Genomic DNA, 22,249 nt, shown 5'->3' on the forward strand with positions numbered 1-22,249 from the left:
GTTTTTCGGTATGGATGTGGATGTAATTCTCCATCCTTGATGTTTATCAATTTTACCCGGAAAATAAAAGTATGTGTGTGTGTGTGTGTGTGTGTGTGTGTGTGTATGTCAGTGCTTGCCAATTTTTCCTGCAATGGTATCACCAGTCTCACTTCCCACCACCTCCTTTCTTGCCCAGGGTACACCTGAGTTGCAAACTGTTTTTCCTTCTTCGAACTCATAATGCTGCTTTATATGCTTGGCACAAGTAAGCGAAATGACCTCACTCTCATCCTGACACGGTCATTTGCTTGTACAATTCTAGTAGATTTGGCACAAACATCTCGGTGAGACTTAGCACAGTCGTGGTGCAGCAGAGCAGACGCTGTACTAGCTCGGACACCTGCAATAACCCAGTAGAGTTCAGGTTCACCTTAGGCTTCGCTTTGACATCTTAATACCACTATTCAGTTTATGATCAGTGTTTCTTACAAATTTAGTGTATTACCTTATCAGAGCCTTCGAACCGTATCAGATTTGTAGTTACTGCTCATTGGCCTCTCAGTAGTTTATCCTCATGTTATCCATCCCCAACTTCATTCCCACAAGGACTCTGCTTTAAATTGCTTACAGACAGGTGATGTAAGTGTCCCTCCCCTTGCGGCTTACAGTCCTGGACGGAAAGTCTTAAATATTAATGATAACTCCGTATACCAAGTATAATACTGGGCACAGATGTTACATTTCCTGGGACTGGTCTCGGTCACCTGAGCAGCTAATGAACAGTAACTACCAATCTGATATAGTTCGAAGGCTCTGATAAGGTAATACTCTGAGTTTGTAAGAAACACTGGTCATAAACTGAATAGCGGTATTAAGATGTCAAAGCGAAACCTGAACTCTGCTGGGTTATGACAAGTGTCCGGGCGAGCACAGCGTCTGCTCTGCTGCTCCACGACCTCTCTCCGGAGAGAAGGTCACGTAGGGACACCTCTTTTACTACATCCACACTGAGTCTTCCCGGGAGGAAAGTAAACTTTTTTGCGGAGCAGTCGGCTGTAGGAACAGGGGTCCCAAGCTGCGGAACAACGGGGCGGAGCTAGTCGTGCGCATGCTCTTTGCGGGACGCCATCCGGTTGCGCCTGCGCCGTGAGTCGATCCGGCTCCGCCTTAGCGGGTTTAAGTTGAGCAAGGTGTCCTTGCCGGGATGGTGCCGCGCTGCCAGGTAAGCGGGGAGAGTGGGCGAACGAACTTGCCAGGGTGCCTGGCTCCCCTGGACCTGTCTGCCCCACCTCTCCCGCCACAGACCCAGCCTGGATCAGGATGACCTTTTTCCATTCCTCGCTCCTCATGGACGCCCATCCTGGCCTGCGCCTTGGGTCCGGGGCCGCTACCGCCATGGTGGTCTCTTACTTTGAGGGCTTTGCTCCTGCCACCCCAACAAAAGTCAAGTCCACTTCACGAACTGTTGGTCTACAGATCAGGGCGTTCAGAACCCGTTCGTTTCTGAAGGCGCGTGAACTTTTTTTTTTTTTTTTTTTTTTTTTAACAGCTCTCTTTCTCAGAGTATTAGTTTGACCAAGATACATCTTTAATTTTTAAAGATGCACTTAATTAAGAATTCTTGGGAAGAATTGTGCCTCACCAGGGGATTTACAATCCCTAGATTGTTGGCAAAAACCTGTCAATATTTCATAGAGAATAATCAGTGCTGAGTGACAGGTGGCTATACTTGGTCAAATCCCTTAATACCGGGCCTATTGTATAGGTTTCTCTTAGGAAATACCAGTTTATCTGGTATTTCAAACCTGCTTGCTTTATATAAATGTCAGGATTTGTATGTTGCATAACTTGATCTTCCGTGACGGCTGGATCGATGCAATGTAGAATGGAATCAAAGGTCATTTGGCAACCTTGAAAACAAGCCATTTGTTGATTCAGTCATTTGTGTAATTCATCTCTTGACTCAGACATTTGTTCAGTTTGAAAAAAAAATGATATTCTTTTATGTCAACTGAATATGGGCTTAATGGAAATCAAAACCAAAAACCATCCATTACTGAGTTGTTTAAAACATAAAAATTTTCCAAAATTTGAGCTTGTAGAGATGCTGCTTTTTATGGGTTTTCAAATTTTATCTAACATAAAAATTGTTTTTTTTTAAATAATACATTTGGAAAAGGAGAAAACATAAGTAGGAACAGTCAGAAAAGGACTATGAGTTATTATTAAAATAATTTTCTTTCCTTTCAGGTTGAAATATTATATTTTGCAAAAAGTGCTGAAATAACAGGAGTTCGTTCAGAGACCATTTCTGTGCCACAAGAAATAAAAGCATTGCAACTGTGGAATGAAATAGAAACTCGGCATCCTGGGTAATTAAAAATTTGTAGAATGCATGTGATTAATACTTTTTAATATTGTAAAATGTAAATATTTCATAGAAGTATTATATAAATAAAATATAAATGATAAAAGTAAAAATGGTTTATTTTGATTTCCATGTGTAATATCAAAAGGGATTTTTAGTTATATTTTTCTGGAGCTACTCCTGAAAACTTAAACTCTAGTATTTAGAAATGCACTATTCTTGAAGGAAAGTTAAAGATAATTTACTAAAAAGTCACAGTAAACTGGGATACTTCCAGACAGATACGGTTATATAATCTATAATTATTTTCATAATCTACAATTGTAATAATAAAAAATTTAGTAATCTATAATTACAATTATAGATTCTATATTTTTTATAACACTAAATGAAAATTTTATTGTTTAAAAACATGCTGTAATCTTTTTTGTCCTATTCTCTCTTTAGAATACTCAAAATAGAAATTTCTAAGATTAAAAGAAAAATGAGTTACCACAAACTCTAAATGCTACTGGAATTGAGTTTTGCAATATTTGATTTGTTTTCCCAGATTCTTGAAAATCAGTAATTTTATTGCTGTCATTCTCACCTCAAATCACTTTTGGAACAAAAAAAATGAAAGTGACTTATTTGAGGATGTTCCGGAAGTCGTAGTAGTGCCACTGAAGTCTATATAGACTTGGAAGTCCTAGGGCTATGTTAAAAAAAGATTTCAGAGGTCTGTGGGTGTAGCTCAGTGGTAGAGTGCTTGATGAGGCTCTGGTTCTGATCGCCAGTAACAAACAGTATACACAAAGACTGGACATTGTTTGTTCAAAAGGAAACCTCCCTTTCTTGATTTCCTAAATTGCCCTTCATTCAGTGAAATCAGTAAGTAGCCTTTGTACTATTTTACCTTTAACCTGCTTGTGGGCAGAAACTTGATCTTATAGGAAACTTCCTAGTTCCACTTAGTATACTTAGACCAAAGACCAATGGAAAGCCCATGTTCTGATTAGAAAATTTTTGGTTTGAATGTTGCCACTAGTGTAGTTTTTGTTTGTTTACAGCATTCATTAGAGTTGTTAGCATTTTAATGTGTTCTTTGCAACAAATAAGTGTGTTCTTCAGTGGTTAGATCCTTTCTCCTAAGAGTATGACTTAATTAGTAACTTTGCAGGTGATGTTTCATATAGTAATATTTATGCAATGTCTTTAATAATACAGCTGAAGAGATTTGATGCCTATCACACCTTGATACTTCTCACCAGACTTTTTCTCCTCCAGATTGGCTGATGTTAGAAATCAAGTGATATTTGCAGTTCGTCAAGAATATGTAGAGCTGGGAGACCAGCTCCTCCTCCTTCACCCAGGAGACGAAATTGCCATTATCCCCCCCATTAGCGGAGGGTAGTACTTTTGAACTATCTAGGTAGGTAAGATTTGTTTTTCTTAATCAGTCTCCTGGGAAAGGGTCAAACAGATGCTAACTTGTATGTGGTTTGTTGTTACAGTATATTCTTTGTAATTGCACCAGTTCTTTTTTTTTTTTTTTCCTGCATTGGGGTTTGAACCCAAGGACACTCAACCACTGAGCCATGTCTTCAGCCGTTTTTATTTTTTTTTTTAATTTGAGATAGGGTTTTCCTAAATTGCTTTGAGACTTGCTAAGTTGCTGAAGCTGGCTTTGAACTTGTGATCCTCCTGCCTTAGACTTCCAAGCTGCTGGGATTACTGGCATGCGCCATCATGCCTAGCTTGTACCAATTCTTTATTGATACTGTTGCTCTTTCTTTATACAATTTTAAATACCTCCCTACCATCCTTGCATCAACTCAATTTTAAGCAGTTTACATGTGATCATTATATTCATTTAACATATATTATTGAGATATTTTGTGTGTTGGGCACAGTGCTAGACTGAAGTATTGATATACATATTTTACTGGTGGAAAAACTGAAATTCAGAGAAGTTACAAAAAATTTGCCTTTGGTCACATATCTAATAAGTGGCAGGGCCAAATTGGAATTCATATTATTGAACTCTGTACTTTTTTTTAAACAAATGTTCTTAATAATACTAGATAATAGCTTTTGCGGGGTGCAGAGAAATGTAGAAAATTACACAGCTAGAAGGTCAAAAGATCACTGTGCCTGAAAAGAAAACTTAGCATTGTGGAAGTATAAAGGAATAGTTCTGTTGTTATAGCTGTGTTGTAGGTGTATCCATGACATCTGCTAAATCTTAGTCTTTCCAAGTAACTTAATCCATATTGGAGTAGGTTGAAGTGTAAGAACATTCTTCAATATAGTGTGAGATATCATGCTTTTCTTATGTATAAAGATACTGAATGAAGCTTACTTTATTGCCAACTGAATAATAAATGAGGTAAAAATCAATCATTCCTGATTAAAAACTCTTTGGAAAGAAAAAAAGATGTAACTGTGATAGGGATTTTATCCAAAATTAATAGTAAACATCATACTCAATGGCAAACCTTGGTTCCATTAGAGAAAGGAGCAAGCCAAGAACTCCTATTTAATTTTTTGCCCACTTTTCCCAACTTTCTCAGAGGGTGGTGCCACAAAAAATTGCAGAATTAGTCTGTACAGTGGATTTCCCAGCATGGCTACATTTAGGGACCTTTCTCATACCTATCATCTGGAAATTCTTTGTTAGATATGCATCTCAGTTTTATATGCACACTGTAATTACCTTATCACCATTGTGATTTCAGAAGATTCTAAAATGCTGGTTTTCAGAGCTTGGAATTTATTCAGAAGACAATAGACTGCCATGAAAGGTGTGTGTGTGTGTGTGTGTGTAATGACTGTAGCTGTTCTTTGGAAAGATTAGAAAGATTACTCAACAGCATTGCATATTATGTGGATACTTTTGTCAGGATTTATGTTATGAAATTTTAGAATCTGCTAGTTAGGTTTTAGTAGTCTTATACAGTAAAAAGTTTTGAGAGTGTACTATGATTTGGAGCACAGATACCCCATTTTGGTTACCTGTTTAAAAGCAAGAAGAACAGGTGTAAGAAGTTTATGTGGCATGTACAGCATTTGAAATGCCCTGAAAACTAGTGGCATATATAAGTAATTGTACTTTTCAGAAGTTAGAAGGAGATAAGGTAATATAAATTAGATTTACTAAGAGTTCTTTGTTAGAACCTTGAAGAGTCCATAATTTCTCTAAGCCTCCTTTCATTTTTCAATTAAGGTGAAATCTCCAGGATTTGTAATCATACTTCTCAGAGTCTGGCAAGGTCCTACCTCCCTGTCCGGCCTCAGGTCTTCCTCTCTCCTTTGCTCACTGTGTTTAGGTCTCCTGGAGGTTCTGAATTTGTCAAACTCTTTCTTGTTCCAGAACCTTCACATTTGCTAGTCCCGTCTCTTTATTTGGGGATCTATCCCATTTCATCACATGGCTGCCTTTTTGTCTTTTAGGTCTCCCTTTGAAATCTTCCCTCTTGAGGGAGACTTTTGGGATCCCTTTTCTCTAATAGCCCCCACACTTTGTCTCAGAACCTGTTTATTTCCGTAAGTTATCCCCATTTATGATTCTTCTTTATTGCTTTGTTTCTTCCCTTGGGATACAACACCCTGATGACAGGAGCCTATGATTTTTTTTTTTTTTTTGTGGGGGGGATACTGGGGATTAAACTCAGGGGCATTCAAGTACTGAGCCACATCTCCAGCCCTATTTTGTATTTTATTTAGAGACGGGGTCTCATTGAGTTGCTTAACATCTTTCCAGTTGCTGAGGCTGGCTTTGAACTTGTGATCCTCCTGCCTGAGCCTCCTGAGTTACTGGGATTACAGGCATGCGCTAGCACACCCAGTTGGGCCTGTGATCCCCCAACCCCTGGGTCTGTAACTAATGTCACAGTCTCTGACACTTAGTGAGTATGTAATACTGTTTGATGAATTAAATGCAAAATACATGCAAAAGCCTTTGTACAACACCTGGGTAAAAGGTGTATAGTTTATTCTCTATGTCTTCTATTACTTAACTGGGGTCATACCTCAGTGTAAAAGCAACGTAGTTCCTATGGAAGTCACTGTCACTCTTGCTTTCCCTGTCTTCTTTTTGGATAAAGGAAAAGGCAGTCTGGGTATGGTGCTTGGTAACATAGTGATTAGAGGTGAATTGAATCAAGGCAAAGGTGGTAATATTTCAACTATACCAAGATGGGAGATACAGGTAGCAATTGCAGAGTTGCAATAAATTGACAGAAGAGCTGTGTAACATTACAGTGACCATGCTAATATTGAATTACTTTTTACACATGCCTGATTCATTAGGGCTATTTATGAATATAGCAGTTATACTAAAATTTTACATTTGCTTGTTTTTATCACCCAGATCAATCATGTCTCCTAACACATCTGATGTAGAGAAAATATAAACAGTTCATAAGTTGAGAGTTTTGCTTCTAGTATTTGTACTAAAGTTTATTAATATCTTATTTCCAGAAAAGATATGGACAAAGTTGAAGAGACATCTAAAGACATAATAAAATTTACTGCTGAGAAACTTTCTGTGGATGATGTCTCCCAGTTAGTGACATCTCCTCTCTGTGGGGCAATATCCCTGTTTGTAGGTGAGTTGTATTTTAACAGTGTCTATTGACTGCACGTTGCAGTAGAAATCAGTTAGGGCTGTCCGTCTTCAGCATTAGTAGAGGACTTTGAGCGATAAACCACGATTACCCATGAAAGTGGGTAGAAATTGTTTTAGTGTTCATTTTGTTTATTTTAGTAACCTTCAGATTAACTTATATCAAATTACCAGTCATTAAAAGGGTATGATAGAAGTCATTGCTAGTAGAGAAAGTTGTATATTTTCCAAATGTTGAGTAAAACATATACTTGATTATAATTCTAAAAACAAAAATATTTTTCTTTTAAATGTCAAATGCTATTATTCAGAAAAGTAATATAGCCTGTTTTGTCATGCAGATGTTTTCAGTAAAATTGCTTAATCAGTGTTCTCTTATTTCCTTAACATTTTTGGGATGATTATCTGTGATTTTCCTAATCAAGTTTTGTTCTTAGGAAATTTCAAAGCAATTTTCAGACAAAAATTTATGCTGTTTATTTACAATTTAAATATAATCCTTTTAACTCAACCATAATCCTTTCAAATTCTGTTAATGTGTTATTTCTATTGTCAGGGGGAAGCCTAATTGTTTCTTCTTTTTTTTTTCTAGGGACTACAAGAAATAACTTTGAAGGAAAAAAAGTCATTAGCTTAGAATATGAAGCATATCTACCAATGGCAGAAAATGAAATCAGAAAAATTTGTAGTGACATTAGGCAGAAATGGCCAGTCAAGCACATAGCGGTGTTCCATAGACTTGGGTATGATTTTCTTTACCAGTCTTGAAGTTGAGCATGATTGTTTTCCATATTTGTACAAATGCTGTTTCTGTAATCTTAGGAATACTATGTTACCATAAGAGGAAGGTTTTTTTTGGAGGACAATTTTTCTGGAGTACAATGAAGATAGTTCCCAGTACCTTAAAGGCTATTTGTTGGGTTGTAATTTTGGAGAGCCCTTACTGTCTCTTTTGCTGTAACAAAGTGCAAATGTGCCAAGATTTTCAGACCCTGGGGCTAAGAGCCTATGTTAAAGTCCTTGAGGTCTTTTGAGAGTTGTCTTATGGTCTGCACTCTGTTTATATAAGAATCTGTTATAGATCTGAATCATTGAAGTAATTTGCCTTTTTGTAAAACTAAAAAGATTAGAGTGCAAAACTTTAAAAAGAATCAGCAGTTAAGCCTGTATCTGTCATGTTAGTTGTTATTTTGTTGTTAATTATACTTTTGTTAATAACCAGTATTTTTATTAATAACAAGCATGATCAGTCCTATTCCTTAATATCGTTTGCTATTTATTATTTAAATTCTATGTTATTCTTATCATGTGGCAATTTGTAGCTTTAGGAGTTTCCTGGCAGTGTGCTTTGTTAAGAGTCAGATATTTATTGGGTCAACAAAAGGACTCTTTTTTTTTTTCCTTAGTCCCTAACAAAGGGGATTTGTGGATAGTTGCTAACAAATTGGCCACACGATCAGCCTCAGCATCCCCTCTGCTGAACGCAACTGGAATGAATTAATGTTTTCTAATTAAATTGGATGTTTTAAATAGAACTACCATATGTTCTAATGTATAACTGGATTTTTTCCTACATGCATATTAGGAGGTGATGGTAATTTTTTTTCATCATCTTTTTTAAGTTTGGTTCCAGTGTCTGAAGCAAGCATAATTATTGCTGTGTCCTCAGCCCACAGGGCTGCATCCCTTGAAGCTGTCACCTATGCCATTGACACTTTAAAAGCCAGGGTGCCCATATGGAAAAAGGTAGGTTAAGAAGTTGCCTCATTTTGCCATGTGGACGTTATTTTTCTTAGGAATTCTTTGATAAAGCATGGGGAATAGGAGAACATACACAATTTGTACTTATGCACTTTCCTTAATAATTGAATCTTGTTTTCTTTATATGTAAAATAGCACATTTATGTAATATCTCCCTTCCAAGTTTGTTAAGCTTGACAAACACAGGCCCCAAAGAATGCATGGCACAAAGCAGGCCCAGCAAGCAGAAGCAGTTAGAATTTGTAGATGGCAGTGTTCTCTGGGATTCAGCAGTGTTCTCTGGGATTCAGCAGTATTCTTTGGGATTCATGGGTGAAGTATTCCCTTGGGAGAATCCCCTTCAATTAGAGGGTCTTTCTTTTGCAGAGTTGTACATGGTCTCTGACTACTTAGGCAATGGCTAAAATAGAAATTCCTCAGGGCAAAAGAGCTTTTTCTAAAGCTTCTTCTTTATATGAAAGAAATAAATAAAAGGGTTAGATATTGCTGTCTCTGAGAAATGCATAGTGAGTGAATTTAAAAGCATAAATAGAAAATCATAGCTTATTTTTTGTCAATAAGTCAAGCACAAGCATTTCTCTGTTTAAATAGAGCATTCTAAACTCCTCTAATTTCTCCCCTGGTTTAGGAGCATTAACAGTGGCATTGTTCTGTACTTACAAACACATGTAATTATACTTCTAACCACAGAGTTGCCCATAGCAGTATGGCTATTGGCAAAGCTGAGGAATTAATGAGCAGCTCAGGGGATCAGAAGAGCAGAGGAGAGGAGAGGGCCAAGGCTTTAAAGGGTGAGTCTTCTGTCCTTTCAGGAGCCTCTGGCCTCAGTCAGTAGGAAAGATGAGCAAGTAGGACTCTGAGCCAGGGCCTAAGGAGTTTCATATCCTAATTTTCTGAATAAAATCTGAAATGTATTATTAGGTTTCAGTTTTTAGGAAATTATTGGGGATTAGAGGATAGGATATATGAAAGGAAGCTTAGTAAAGCCCATATAGATGTATTGTTGCTTTGCTATGAACAAGGCAGTCATAGGCTTTTTACAGAGCCTAAGGCAGGCCCTGGAAGAAGGAGAGGTAGGAAAGGCATTTCAAAATGAGCTTCCAGCCTAGGCAGCAGGGATGGCTTTCTTTACCAAGGATAAAGGAGTTCAAAGTGAGCCAACAGAAAGTAGAAGAGGGGGTAGCCCCAGGAAGTAAGGGCAAAGGGCAGGAGTTGAGACATACTGTCATTTTTAGACTTTAAGGACCAGCTGGGTTTTCTATTTGCTTTTCTCTCTGTAGAAGGTTGGGGGAATTGCGTGTTTTTAGTGATTATGTCCATGAGAATTAAGAGCTTACAGGGAATGATAAGCTCACCAATGGAACCAATAGGATACCAGTGCCCAATCTTCATTAGATGGAGCTGAGAGGCCATTCAGACCAAGAATTCAAAATGGCTGTTTTGAGGAAACTCAGCTCCAAAAGAATTCAGAAAAGCAATTCAGAAATTTATCAGAAAATTTAACAAAGAAATTGAAATAATGAAAACAATTTTGCAAAAAGAGAGAGATCCTACAGTGAATGAACTTAAAGTCAGTTGACTTTGGAATCCCCTCCATATGAGTTCTGACTAGGGTGGGAAAAGAAAGCAGTGTGTTCTCTACCCTCCTTCTACAGGGATCTGAAATCTAGTCTCAATCTAGCCTCTAGGCTTGGAGATCATCTGAGATGTAAGAAAATAGCTGGCAGGTAGGCTCATACTGTACTGAGCCTTTCACACCAGAGTGCATTAGCTGCTTTCACAACTAATGGAATATCCCATTTCCCTTTGGAAAAATGTACTGCTTAGCATTGTAAGGTAGTAGGTGTGTTGGAAATAAAAAATGTTTAAAACTAACAACTTTCCATCTTCCCTTGCATAAACTGTTGTCTCTTGTCATGGCCTGAGAAGAATTAATTACTTATTTCCTCCTGTAGTTGTACTTTGTCTTGATAGAGCTTCTGGGCTCTCATTCCCCCAATTTGGGTTGGGAGTTCTTAAGTGTAGGGAACATGTGTATTCACTTTTCTGTTCTCAGTGCCTTACGTAAAAATGTTGATTGGATTATTAAAAGCGGAGCAGGTTGAAATAGATATGTTATTCATTTGTCTAATTTATTCAAATATATTTTTATTTATTAAAATGATCTATTTTGAGTACCTATTTTGGTTCTGTTTTTTAGGAACTATATGAAGAATCATCATCATCTTGGAAAAGAAACAAAGAATGCTTTTGGGCAACCAACAGTTAATCAATTATGTTTTTTCGAGCACTGAATCCTAAATTTAGAAAACTTCTATTGTTGATCACATTTTGATCTTTCTTCTCCACAGTTTACTGAAGTTTACTGAAGCACAGGTTATACCTGTGGGACAAATGGCAAAAAAGAAAGCAAAATACGTGGGTATGTAGGATGAGGGATTACTTGGGGCTAGCAATAGGGAAGAACTGTGATAATTGAGAGATGTCTGTGGAGATATATCATATCCCTTCATGACTAATTTTCAATTGAAACTCAAATCTCATTGAAGTATGGCCCCCTCCTCACTACTTCCATGCCATTGCATTGATGGTGTTAATATCAGGGTGTATTTTGGAAATATTGGTCGAACTGGAAAGTCATTGTCAGTTTTGATATTGTATGTTATATATTTTCAGAACATACATATTTTTAAAAAAATAAACCTAAATAAACCCATGATTTTCAAAAGTAAAAAAATAGTACTTTTTTGTTTTTAAAAATTAAATAATACCTAAAATATTTTATATTACAAAGACTTTTAGTATTTTGGAATCTGTAATTATACCATAATATTCTGTCTTATTAGTTATTAATGTTTGTTAATATACAAGTCAATATAAAATTATTGAACCTAGCCACCAGCCTAACTAGCAACATCTCATTGGTTTGTGTTAATATGTTAGTTGATTTTTAAAATTTGACCCATAGCTATTTAAACAAATTATATTAAGGGAATTAATGTAAGATAAATTATATGATTATTTGTTAAAGCATTTTCAGGATAGTTTTCCTTCTTATACTAAACAATGATCAAATTTTTGATTAGTCAACCTACATATGGTGTTTTGATAGATTTGAGTATAAATCCCATACAATTTTTTTTTAAGAGAGAGAGAGAGAGAATTTTTTAGTATTTATTTTTTAGTTTTCGGTGGACACAACATCTTTTATTTTATTTTTATGTGGTGCTGAGGATCGAACCCAGTGCCCCGCGCATGCCAGATGAGCGCGCTATCACTTGAGCCACATCCCCAGCCCCCCATACAATTTTTTATGAAAGATTTTCCAGCTTTATTGAGCTATTACAGTTCTTAAAGTAATAAAATATTGGCCTACTTTGGGCAATGGGCATCATCATAAAATTAGCATTTGCCTATTAAGAACAAAAACTGTAGTTTCAGACAATTAGGTTAAAAGTTTTCCTACTTTCTGTGACAAAAAGAAAAACCTATCTGTTGAAAACAATTTTTACCTAAGAAACTCATTTATTTAATAAATACATATTGAATATCTGTTCTGTACCAGACATCCATCCTTGTCTTCCAAGAAATATCACAAGGAAGATTCTGCATGTACTCTCTGGCTGGGAACTATAAGATAGCCACATCCACTTTAGGAATCTCCTATTACTTAGCTCCTATTCCTTGGCCTATATGGAGAGAGTATGCTAGAAGGACACTGGTAAGAAAGACAAATGTCCACCAATTTCTCACTGGTTAGGTTAGTCTTTCTGGTCTCAGCCTTACCTTTTCAGCTCAATGCCTTCCTCTCCTTTCCTAGAGTTGTCACCTGGCCCCGATGGAGATCAGGGTTCAGGTATTGGATGAAGTCAGTTGCACTGTATCTGAAAGCATACTAAAGTTAGTGGGCCATTGTAGATATTTCTAGGATTTTATACCTATGTTGTTAACATAATGTTTATTATGTTTAATGTATAATGTAAATATGAGATATATGTAGAAGTGAAATATTTCACCTGGAGCATGCTGAATTTGAAACATTTTTTAAAGTTTTATAATGCATTATATTGGACCTAAATAGACTCTTCATTAATCCTTACTTCCTTAGGAGTGACTGAATTAATTGATAGTTGAGATATTAAGGGGCTGGTATCATTCTGACATGTAGCCTTTGCAACTTGACTACACAACTAATAGAAGAGTAACCTAAAACAAAACAAAACAAAAAATCAGCCTTTAAGTGGATTGCCTGCAAGATTTTCAAGGTCACCTTGAAGCTTTGACTAAGTGATTAGTAGCTGAATTCATTCAAGAAGTGGGAAATTCATATTTATGCTCCAAGTATTTTTAATGGAAAAGATTTCATCATATTTGAAAGGAACAGCTGATATTCAATGAGTGAAGTATTCTGTGGATATTTTTGTCTTTTGAATATGATGTTTAGAGTCCCAATATATTTCCAGTATTTTTTGAGAATTGGCGATTAAGAAGGCAGTAGCTTGGGTCTTGATTTTGGATCCCTGAAAATGAACCTATTTGAGAGTTAGAAGGTGGATTTCTGGATATATTTTGAACCTAGTTGTTTCTTCCTTTACTTTACTGCCCCTTTCATGGTCCAGACCTCCAATCTACTTGTGATTGTGGATTTGCTTGGCCTGCTGACAGTCCTGCTGCCATGCTTCCCTTCCTAAAGTAGATCTGTAAGGGCCTTCTCATAGTTAACCACATCCTCAGACGTCACAGTCTTCACCATGGCCTGAAGTCCTGAGCAGTGGGGCCCTAGCCTGCCCCTCACCCCGCATCTTGCTCAAATCTTGTGATGACTGGTTTTGGTAGAATATTTCTACCTTTGAGAAGCTTCACCTGTTCTTTCTAGATTACTCTTCCTACAGACATCCCCATGGTCAGCTTCCTCTCTTTATTTCAGTCTCTGATTAAATGTTACCTCCCACAGAGAGTTTTTCTGGCTATCTCTTTAAAAACTGGAAAACTGTCCCCTACTCTTTTATTTTATTGTGGTACTTAGTGATGATACTTGATGTACTACATCAGCCACTCAAATATTGGGTGAATGAATTACCAGTGTTATATATTCTGTCCCAAATTAAACATACCTAAAACATGTATAATTGTCGTTACTTTAAAAATGTGAAAAAACATCTAGATAAATTACTGAGTGGGTAGATGAACTTGTCTCTTCCACTCCTTTTCCTACCTTCTTTTTTTTTTTTCTTTTTTTTATTGGTCGTTCAAAACATTACAAAGCTCTTGACATATCATATTTCATACATTAGATTCAAGTGGGTTATGGACTCCCATTTTTACCCCAAAAACAGATTGCAGAATCACATCGGTTACACATCCACATTTTTACATAATGCCATATTAGTAACTGTTGTATTCTGCTACCTTTCCTATCTCCTATTATCCCCCCTCTCCACCCCTCCCATCTTCTCTCTCTACCCCATCTACTGTAATTCATTTCTCTCCTTGATTTTTTTCCCCATTCCCCTCACAACCTCTTAAATGTAATTTTGTATAACAATGAGGGTCTCCTTCCATTTCCATGCAATTTCCCTTTTCTCTTCCTTTCCCTCCCACCTCATGTCTCTGTTTAATGTTAATCTTTTCCTCCTGCTCTTCATACCATGACATCTAGAATATTAGGATCTCTCTTACAGCAGTGATGAACTTTGGCTGTAGTTAGGCGTATCATCCAGCAGAGGGTGATAGAGTCAGAGCTATTGTAAGAACAACTTTGAATCTTCAGTTTTATTTTGCATGAAAAAGTTCAGTTTAGTGGCCATTTTCTTTAATGTAAGGTGGGAGTTGTCATTCAGTGAAAATAGGCCCTATTTTGTGTAAGGTGATGTCCAATCTTTCATTAGTATTTTACTTTAAAATTAAAGAGTTATGGTAGGATGAGAGAAGAATTTTTTTAAAATGCTGTTTGTAGTTTTTAACAGGTAATATAGAATAAGTAAAAGGAATTAACCTTAAAAATGAGTAATAATATGAGATTATTTTCCAGTGAAATCATAGGACAAAACGGTAGCTTTAATACAGATCTTTGCTAACTTGCTATGTTAAAAACTACTAATGTTCTTTTTTTTCCTAACATTGTATTTAATGTGAGATAGATGCCACATGTGTCGATAGTTGTTCTGCAGTAAGTTGTCCATAGCTGTTTCCTTACCATGAGATGGTCATAGAGGCATGTGACAGCATGCCTGACAGGAACAGGAGACTTCTGTGCACTGATATAAATGGCAGCACAAATGGATGTTCTACCCAAACTTTGTACTAGTGCACCATTTTATGCAATGATGGCAGTCTGTTAGACTAATGCATATCTTTTTTTAATGCTTCAGTATATTTAACTTTTATAATAAAAATACTTAACCCCTCCTGGTTACTCCAAAGTAACCAGGAGGGATTAAGTATTTTTTTTTTCTTTTTAATTATACTTATGACTCTGCTTTTGGATGTTGCAGCAGTTTGGCTGGGTTTTTTCTTATAAGACTAGACACCTGTAGCTACTAATATTCTTAGTCTTTTTAAATTGAACCTTTAATGTGTTCTGAGGCAAAGTGAGTCCATAAGACAAATACTGTGAAATGCATAATGTGTAAAACACCAAAACAAAATAGCTTTATATTCAAAATAACTTTAATAAATGATATTCTATAATGTGGTATGAAAAAAGTGGTTTTCTGTTCTGTTCTTATGCTTTGATATGAGAAAAGCCATTAGTTTTTGTTGATTACCATTCTGATTAAATCAAATGAATTGTGCAACTTGATGTACAAAATGTATACATTCGTTTTTATAGTTTTGGTGGAGAGGAAAAAGGCAAAACATTTTAATTATAAAAAGCAAACATTTATATAAAGGAACTAAGACAACTTCTTTCTTAAAAAAATATACAGTTTCAACATAGTCGTGCAATATATACATTTATATTTTGACTTCATCTGCCAAAATGAATCAAGTACATATGATACTTTTTTATATTTACATAATAGCTACATTTTTATTTAAAAGTCAAAGAAATAATTAACATTTTTATTTATTTCAAACTTTACCCCCATTCTTATCTTTCACCTCTAGATGTTTTAATTTTTCAAATTGATTAAAGTGAATAGTCCTGAATGTATTATATTGAGTATAATACTATAATTGTTAAATGTATACAAATTTAAATATTAAGGAGGAATCAGAAAGCTCAGTTTAAGTAATCTATAATCACTTGTGTAATTATAATAAAGTTCTTTGTTTTATTTACTTTTCACAGTTAATAGATATCTTTCACTACTTTTATAAAAATAACACTTCTAGCTGGAAAGATTTCTGTCCAGTTGGGAGTTCTCAGTTTACAGTTAAAATGAGTAAAGTACATTTTAAATCTCAATGAAGTTTCTTCCTTAAGCTATTTTTCTATGTTACTGTTTTATAAAGCTTATGTGGCAGCCAAGCATGAAACTCTAGTTTTCATGACACTCTATACACCTGTCTATGTACCATTTATGAAATGGAAATTTTAATAGGACATCTTTTAATCCTATACTTACTTTTAAAGCAAAAGTGTGGTTGAATGGAACACACAACTTCTGTTTTTCTCTCTTAATTTCTTGGATGTATACTCAGTTTGTTTAGAAGTGCTTGAGAAATTCACTCCTCCTGGGAGTCATTTGGCAATGTGTGGAGACATTTTATGATTGTCATGGCTGTGCCTGGAGGATGCTACCTGGCACCTAGTAGATAGAGGCCAAGGATACTGCTAATCATCCTATAAGACATAGGACAGCCCACCACCTCACTCCCATGAAAACCATCTGATTCCAAACAATAGTACTAAGGCTGAAAACCCTGCCCTAGAGTGATATATGCGGAGACAAGTGGCTAATTTTTAGTTGGTAATCTACTGACTTCATGGAGACTGTAATCCAGGCTGATTACCTAAGCCAAGGCTAGTTAGAGCTCTCAAGCTCAATGTGTGATATCACCTTAGCTTACCCTTATCTAAGGAAGGTGAGGCGAGTGAAATCAAAGGAATGATGTGCCATTGTTCTTTGTAAATCCCATTGAAAAAAATAGTATGCATATATGCAGTAGTTACATAGTTTGTTAAATACTCCTTGTCAGCCTAAGTACTAGTTCCTCCATTTTTTTTTTTTTAATAAAAATTTGGTTGGAATGAAATAGTCCACACAGCTGTTAAAAGAATCAGATGCTATGGCATGCTTCACTAGAGAAAACCATGCTGTTTTTGCTATAAACCCCTGACATTTTATGGCTAAATATTTTTTTCTTGTTTGTTTTACTTTGTCAAATACAAAGTAAGTCATTAAATAGTCCAGAGCTATCTCTGGCCAGGTCAGTAAGGCAGCCAAAGCCACTATATGTACAAGGGCAAATTCCTATTTTCCTCTGACATCTCCTCCAAGTCAAATTCATGGAAGATTGTCTATTTGTATTGTAGGAAGTCTGGATCATATAGTTTTAAAATCCAAAGCATCACTGCTGAGCTCCAGCCCAGTCTTCCAATTTTATAATGAGAACACTGAAGACATAGAGGTTGAAGACTTGTCCAAAGCATTGGGCATGTAATGGTCCCCACTGCTCTTGCCTATGCTTTTTTCATCCAAGTCTTCGAAGTCTAGAGAATATGCAGGCTCAGAAATGGAGAAAAAAGGGAACAAAAGGTAGAAAAGGGTGGGCTTCCTCAAAGTGTGGTCCATTTACAGTGTCATGATGGAGTACTTATCAATATGCAGATTATCGGAACTCATCCCAATCTGATCAAATAAGAACCTCAGAAATTGGGGCTTAATAATCAATATTTTGAACAAGGTTGCCTATGTGAAGATGACTCTTATAGAAACAAGATAAGCACAGAGGGTGCACTTTGTGGTATGGTCATTTCCAATGCCTCTGTGATTTCTTGCAAATTTCCAAAATGTTGTTTTACTCTACCTTGTTTATACTGCCTGAAATTCCAACATTTAGAAATTTACTCAAGACTATTTTTCTTTCTTACTTAGCAATAAGCAAAAATAATTCCCTGACGTTGAGCTTGTTCAGTAATTCACCCAGATGTGTAAACTGAACAAATGACTTTTTCTTGTTAACATGTGGTATGGAGCAGCTATCCAGGGCATGGGACATTTGGATGAAGGGTGAAGTAAGATGGATAACAACAATGGAAGAGGAAGGCAGCTGCAGGGGACCCGTACCAGACTGGGAATCAGGGTGGGGGAATGTTTCAGAAAGGGAGGAGGAAGGATGCTAAAGAAATTGCTCCTTTTTCAAAAATTCACTAGGTACTAACTGTTGTGCATCCTAAAAGAAAGGACATTTCCTCCTTCTTTTGGCACAGGCTGGGCCTCCAGCAGACAACAGTGTTACCAAACATTTGTTATTAAAAAAAAGAAAAGAGGAAGGAAGCCTAGTACCCACAATGCAACACTTCAATATAAAAAGTGAAAGACAAATTCCAAGTCTGAAACGTGGAGCTAGTGAGGTAAGAGTCATTTCCAGAGGCACTGTCAGGACCACTGCTCTCTAAGAGGATCATGGCCCCAGGACTACAGCTGGAGCTTGATGGACAGTTCCCCATGTCCCTCATATGCTCACACCATCCAGCCCAGGTTCAAACTTGGTCATTTTAATGTTTGTTTTTACAATTTAATAAATAATTCTTTAAATGATTGCAGAAAATAAATTTTTAATATAATCATTTATATAAGGAAAGTTTTGTGCCTTGGCCTTTACACTGTTCTCTTCTTCTAAATTAATGGAGATTTTCTTTGTAGGAGGTACATTCTAAGCTTTTAGTTATTCAGCCATGTTTTGACTTTAATTGTCAAATTAAAGAGATAGGATTCTGAAGAGGCAGCTGGAGTCTGAGACTGGAAAGAACCAATGGCATATTTTACTGAGTTTATAAGTAAAATTATCACTTAAAAGTATCTTCTCTGGCAACTTTGGATGAGCAGCATAAATTGAAAAACAATGTATTAGCTTTTTTGCCCTCTTGTTAACATGATAATTTCACACACACACACACACACACACACACACGGAAGTACCTAATATAATATATATTATATATAATATGTATAATATATTATACAGTATTATACATTATATAATAATATACAAAATTACATGTGATATATAGATAATATATAATTATTATATATGATATAATCTTTGTATAATATATAATTATATATAATATATATACTGGGTACTTCCATTTTTAGAGTTGCTACTTAAATCAATCATTTTAAAGATAGCATTCCCCACTCCCCAAATTCTGAGAAAATATTAGAATTTATTTAAGACTTGTCATGCCTGGAAGCATTTCATTTCATCTTTGTGACATAATATACATTAGAATGTAAACCCTGGACCAGCCAGTTTAAAGATTGCTTTTTTCTTCCCCGTAGAAAATAAGTTTTTTACCCTTTATATCCCAAGCCCCCACCCACAATTTCTTCCTTTCAAACTGACCAGCAGTTTCTCTTCAAATATCAAGCTAGTTTACCTATTACATATTAAGAAACTCGGACTTAAGAAGAACCCCATTCACCATCACAGAAAACCCCAGCTGGGATGCTGCCAGTTCCCACTATAGAAGCATCTGCTGAGTGGTTCAGCTGTTGAGTTCTGTGGTCTCATCAATCTCATCTGGATTTTTGGCCATTTTTTCATATTTTCTTTTGAAGAAGCCAAGCTGTAAAGGCGACGAAATAAAAATGTCACCATTCCTTGGGTATGATCATTATCCTGACTTGAATATTATACCATGAATATCCCATATAGTAACATTACACTGTACCCAATGAACATGCACAAGGAAAAAAATAATTTTTCCACCCATGGCTTACTTTTGGCCCCTAAGCTGCCCACTTCCTCTGAGGCACCTCTGGGAGTCCCCAAGGCTCTGTAGAGTGAAAGTGTGGAAAGCGTATTGCTGATTTGGTATCTCCCACCCCTTTAGTGAGGAAATTTAGTTCTAGACAGTTCAATTGAATTGTATAAAGTTAAATTTCTCAGAGTAGATTTATTGAAGCTGAACAAAATTTCAGCACCCTGAATGAATGGAAGTTAAAAAAAAAAATAAGATCAGATTTTTCAAAGACTGAGTGAGAAACTGTAAACAGCCTTGCATTTCTTTTCCCCATGACAGAGGCAGTGCCATATAATGCTTAAAGTTGCTATTTTGTAAGGAAATTGAAGACAGAAAGCTTTAACAGTCCTGTATTTTAACATATGATTTTTTTTTTTTTTTTTTTACCTTCCACAAAACAGCAACCAGGGCCAACAGCAAAAGGATTCCGGCAATTATACTTCCTACTATAACTCCTGTGGGTACTTCAGCTTTCTCGTCAGGTTTTGTTATCATAAGGGGGATCTGTAAATACATGTTCACAATTGAGTATCTAATTTTAGCATTGAAAACAGGGAGATGGTCTAGTTCAATTCTGTAATCCTATAAATGAAGGTCTTTGGCTTTAGAAGTGACAGGATGACATTCCTCAAGCAGTGTGTAGACAGTTTTTAGAGAAAAATCTGCAAAATCCAAATTATTCTAGTTTCTCTTTTTTGATTGCTTCAGTATTTTATGGTTGCGTAATGCATGACAATCTCATATCTCTTAATGATTTATGAAATCAGAATTTCAGTTTCATTTAATTTTCATTCCCACCAACTGAAAGCAGCCTTGGGCCAGGGAGTCAGAGAACGATCCATTGAGCTTTCCTGATTCAACAACAAGAAGTTGGCATTAGGTTTTTAAACTAATTGATTTCTCTTAAATCTCAGTCAAGGTTGGTGTCAGTTGTTGGAAGACTAGATATAATACCTCAGGGCTCAAGGTGACCTTGCAGTGATGAAATTGTCCTTGAGGGCATTTATGAATCTTTATGACCATTTTCCTGGCAATCTTTGTCATACTAGATGGGAACAGCTGTCCTAAGAGTTTTATTGTAACACTTCATATTCTACTTCCTTTTAATTTTTTTAATGGGTGAAAGAATCAGCAATTTCCTTCACAAAATATCCTTAGCTATGTTTTAGAGCAAAATAAAGGGGTATTATCTATTTACATTGCAATATTAAGTTAAGGTGGCAGATGAGCTAGCTGATCCTTGTCATGCAACTTAGGGGTTGGCCTAAACTGGAATCTGGCCTTGGTGACTGTATTTCTCCTCATTTGGGTCTTCAAAAGCTAAAATCAGGGTCCTTATTTTCATAAATCTATGATAAAGTACCTAAAAATTCATATAGTACACAGCATAATCACAGTCATATGCCTAGTTCTCTATTCTATAGTTCCCTAACCTGGGGCCCATGGATCTCTATTGACCCATGAGTGCAAAGCTGTGCGTATTAGATTTTTATGTGACCTGGGATTTAATTAAATATAATAGTCACTTATTTACCTAGAGGGATGTGTTGATTTATTATTTGGGCTTAAAACATTATTCCAAAATTATTCCATTATTGTTTGGATTCAAGAAAACTTTCGTAGACACATGTAAAAGTTGATCTCTGTTACTTATTAGTGCTGCTGGGGGGAAACCAAGAAAGGAGAAACTAATACATTCATGAAAGTTGTTAATTTGAATTTTCAATTAATATGCTTAAGTCTGCTTTCTAAAAAACAGACTTCAGCAGAGTTTTACATATTGTTTGAACACTGCATTTTTCTAAAGTGAGCTTTTAAGAAAAATCTATAGCACTTTCCCCCCAAGCTAAGTTCATAGCAGTCTGAATCTGAAGTCTGCATTTCCTCTGGCTCTGTTTCTAATTTTCCATGCCTGGCCTCTGAAAAGAAGGTGTGGACTTTCACTGAAGTTCCTAGTCAGTGGCGAAAAAGCATCCTCTATTGTGTGGAATCATTTCCCCTGGGACAAGAGTGCCACAGCAGTGTTGTGAGCTCTATCTCAGGCATTGAGAGGCCCAGAGTTCATGGGCCATTGGTTTTTTCATCAGTCTGTGGGCTGAAGCAATGGACCCAGGCCAGCCGTCCAGCTGCCTTGGGGGCAAAGTTGTGATCTGGCTTCCAACTCCTAACAAAAGCTTTGGGAAGAAAATGCTCAGGGTTCTGCCAGAAGATTAGCTGGGCATAAAAATCCTACTATATCTAAAAATGGCATATGCTAACCAGAGTTTCAGTGCAGAGGAGAGTTATCCATGCCAACTCTTGGAACAGAGAACCTTTGTTTTCTGTGGAAATGCATTTCTCTGAAGAATCATTTTTATCAAGGGGAGCATTTATAGTTTTCTAGAATGTAAGACTATGAATGGACATGCCACACAGTGACAGTGTCTGGTTGTATTAAATACTATTTTAAAAAGTCTTCTAATAAATACCTTATTTAGTAGCTATGTTTCAACAGTTCTCTATAAGAAGTATTCCAAAATACAATTTATGATTTAATAAGCATGACTTGGATTATATGACCTAAGGTCTAGATGGTTTTGTGTAAACATAGGAGAAAGAAAAACTGGTATTGCTG

The 22,249-nt window shown here is 36.2% G+C and overlaps 3 protein-coding genes across 3 annotated transcripts in view; 2 read left to right on the top strand and 1 right to left on the bottom strand.

The window, feature by feature from the left end:
* The first annotated feature begins 1,124 nt into the window (after nucleotides 1-1,124).
* On the top strand, nucleotides 1,125-3,761 carry LOC143400049 (molybdopterin synthase sulfur carrier subunit). Its single transcript, XM_076857297.1, has 3 exons — nucleotides 1,125-1,204; nucleotides 2,233-2,354; nucleotides 3,617-3,761. Exons 1-3 carry the CDS (start codon nucleotides 1,187-1,189, stop codon nucleotides 3,741-3,743), a joined length of 267 nt encoding a protein of 88 aa, XP_076713412.1. The 5' UTR covers nucleotides 1,125-1,186; the 3' UTR covers nucleotides 3,744-3,761.
* Nucleotides 3,762-5,782: 2,021 nt separating this feature from the next.
* On the top strand, nucleotides 5,783-15,422 carry LOC143400048 (molybdopterin synthase catalytic subunit). Its single transcript, XM_076857296.1, has 5 exons — nucleotides 5,783-5,875; nucleotides 6,812-6,939; nucleotides 7,549-7,699; nucleotides 8,579-8,702; nucleotides 10,918-15,422. Exons 2-5 carry the CDS (start codon nucleotides 6,819-6,821, stop codon nucleotides 10,984-10,986), a joined length of 465 nt encoding a protein of 154 aa, XP_076713411.1. The 5' UTR covers nucleotides 5,783-5,875; nucleotides 6,812-6,818; the 3' UTR covers nucleotides 10,987-15,422.
* Nucleotides 15,423-19,377: 3,955 nt separating this feature from the next.
* Nucleotides 19,378-22,249, bottom strand: part of Itga2 (integrin subunit alpha 2) — a 96,484-nt gene continuing 93,612 nt past the window's right edge. The window contains exons 29-30 of the mRNA XM_076857700.2: nucleotides 20,023-20,139; nucleotides 19,378-19,458 (exon numbers count right to left, since the gene is read on the bottom strand). Coding sequence (XP_076713815.1) covers nucleotides 19,378-19,458; nucleotides 20,023-20,139 — 198 coding nt within the window. The remainder of the gene's footprint in view (nucleotides 19,459-20,022; nucleotides 20,140-22,249) is intronic.

This window comes from Callospermophilus lateralis, chromosome 5 (assembly GCF_048772815.1).
Source record: "Callospermophilus lateralis isolate mCalLat2 chromosome 5, mCalLat2.hap1, whole genome shotgun sequence".
Taxonomy (NCBI): Eukaryota; Metazoa; Chordata; class Mammalia; order Rodentia; family Sciuridae; genus Callospermophilus; species Callospermophilus lateralis.

Coding starts and splice junctions, on each gene's coding strand:
- LOC143400049 (XM_076857297.1), top strand. Junction 2,355..3,616: donor ATAGAAACTCGGCATCCTGG/GTAATTAAAAAT, acceptor TTTCTCCTCCAG/ATTGGCTGATGTTAGAAATC.
- LOC143400048 (XM_076857296.1), top strand. CDS start 6,819: ATGGACAAAGTTGAAGAGACATCTAAAGACATAATAAAATTTACTGCT. Junction 7,700..8,578: donor GCGGTGTTCCATAGACTTGG/GTATGATTTTCT, acceptor ATCTTTTTTAAG/TTTGGTTCCAGTGTCTGAAG. Junction 8,703..10,917: donor GGGTGCCCATATGGAAAAAG/GTAGGTTAAGAA, acceptor TCTGTTTTTTAG/GAACTATATGAAGAATCATC.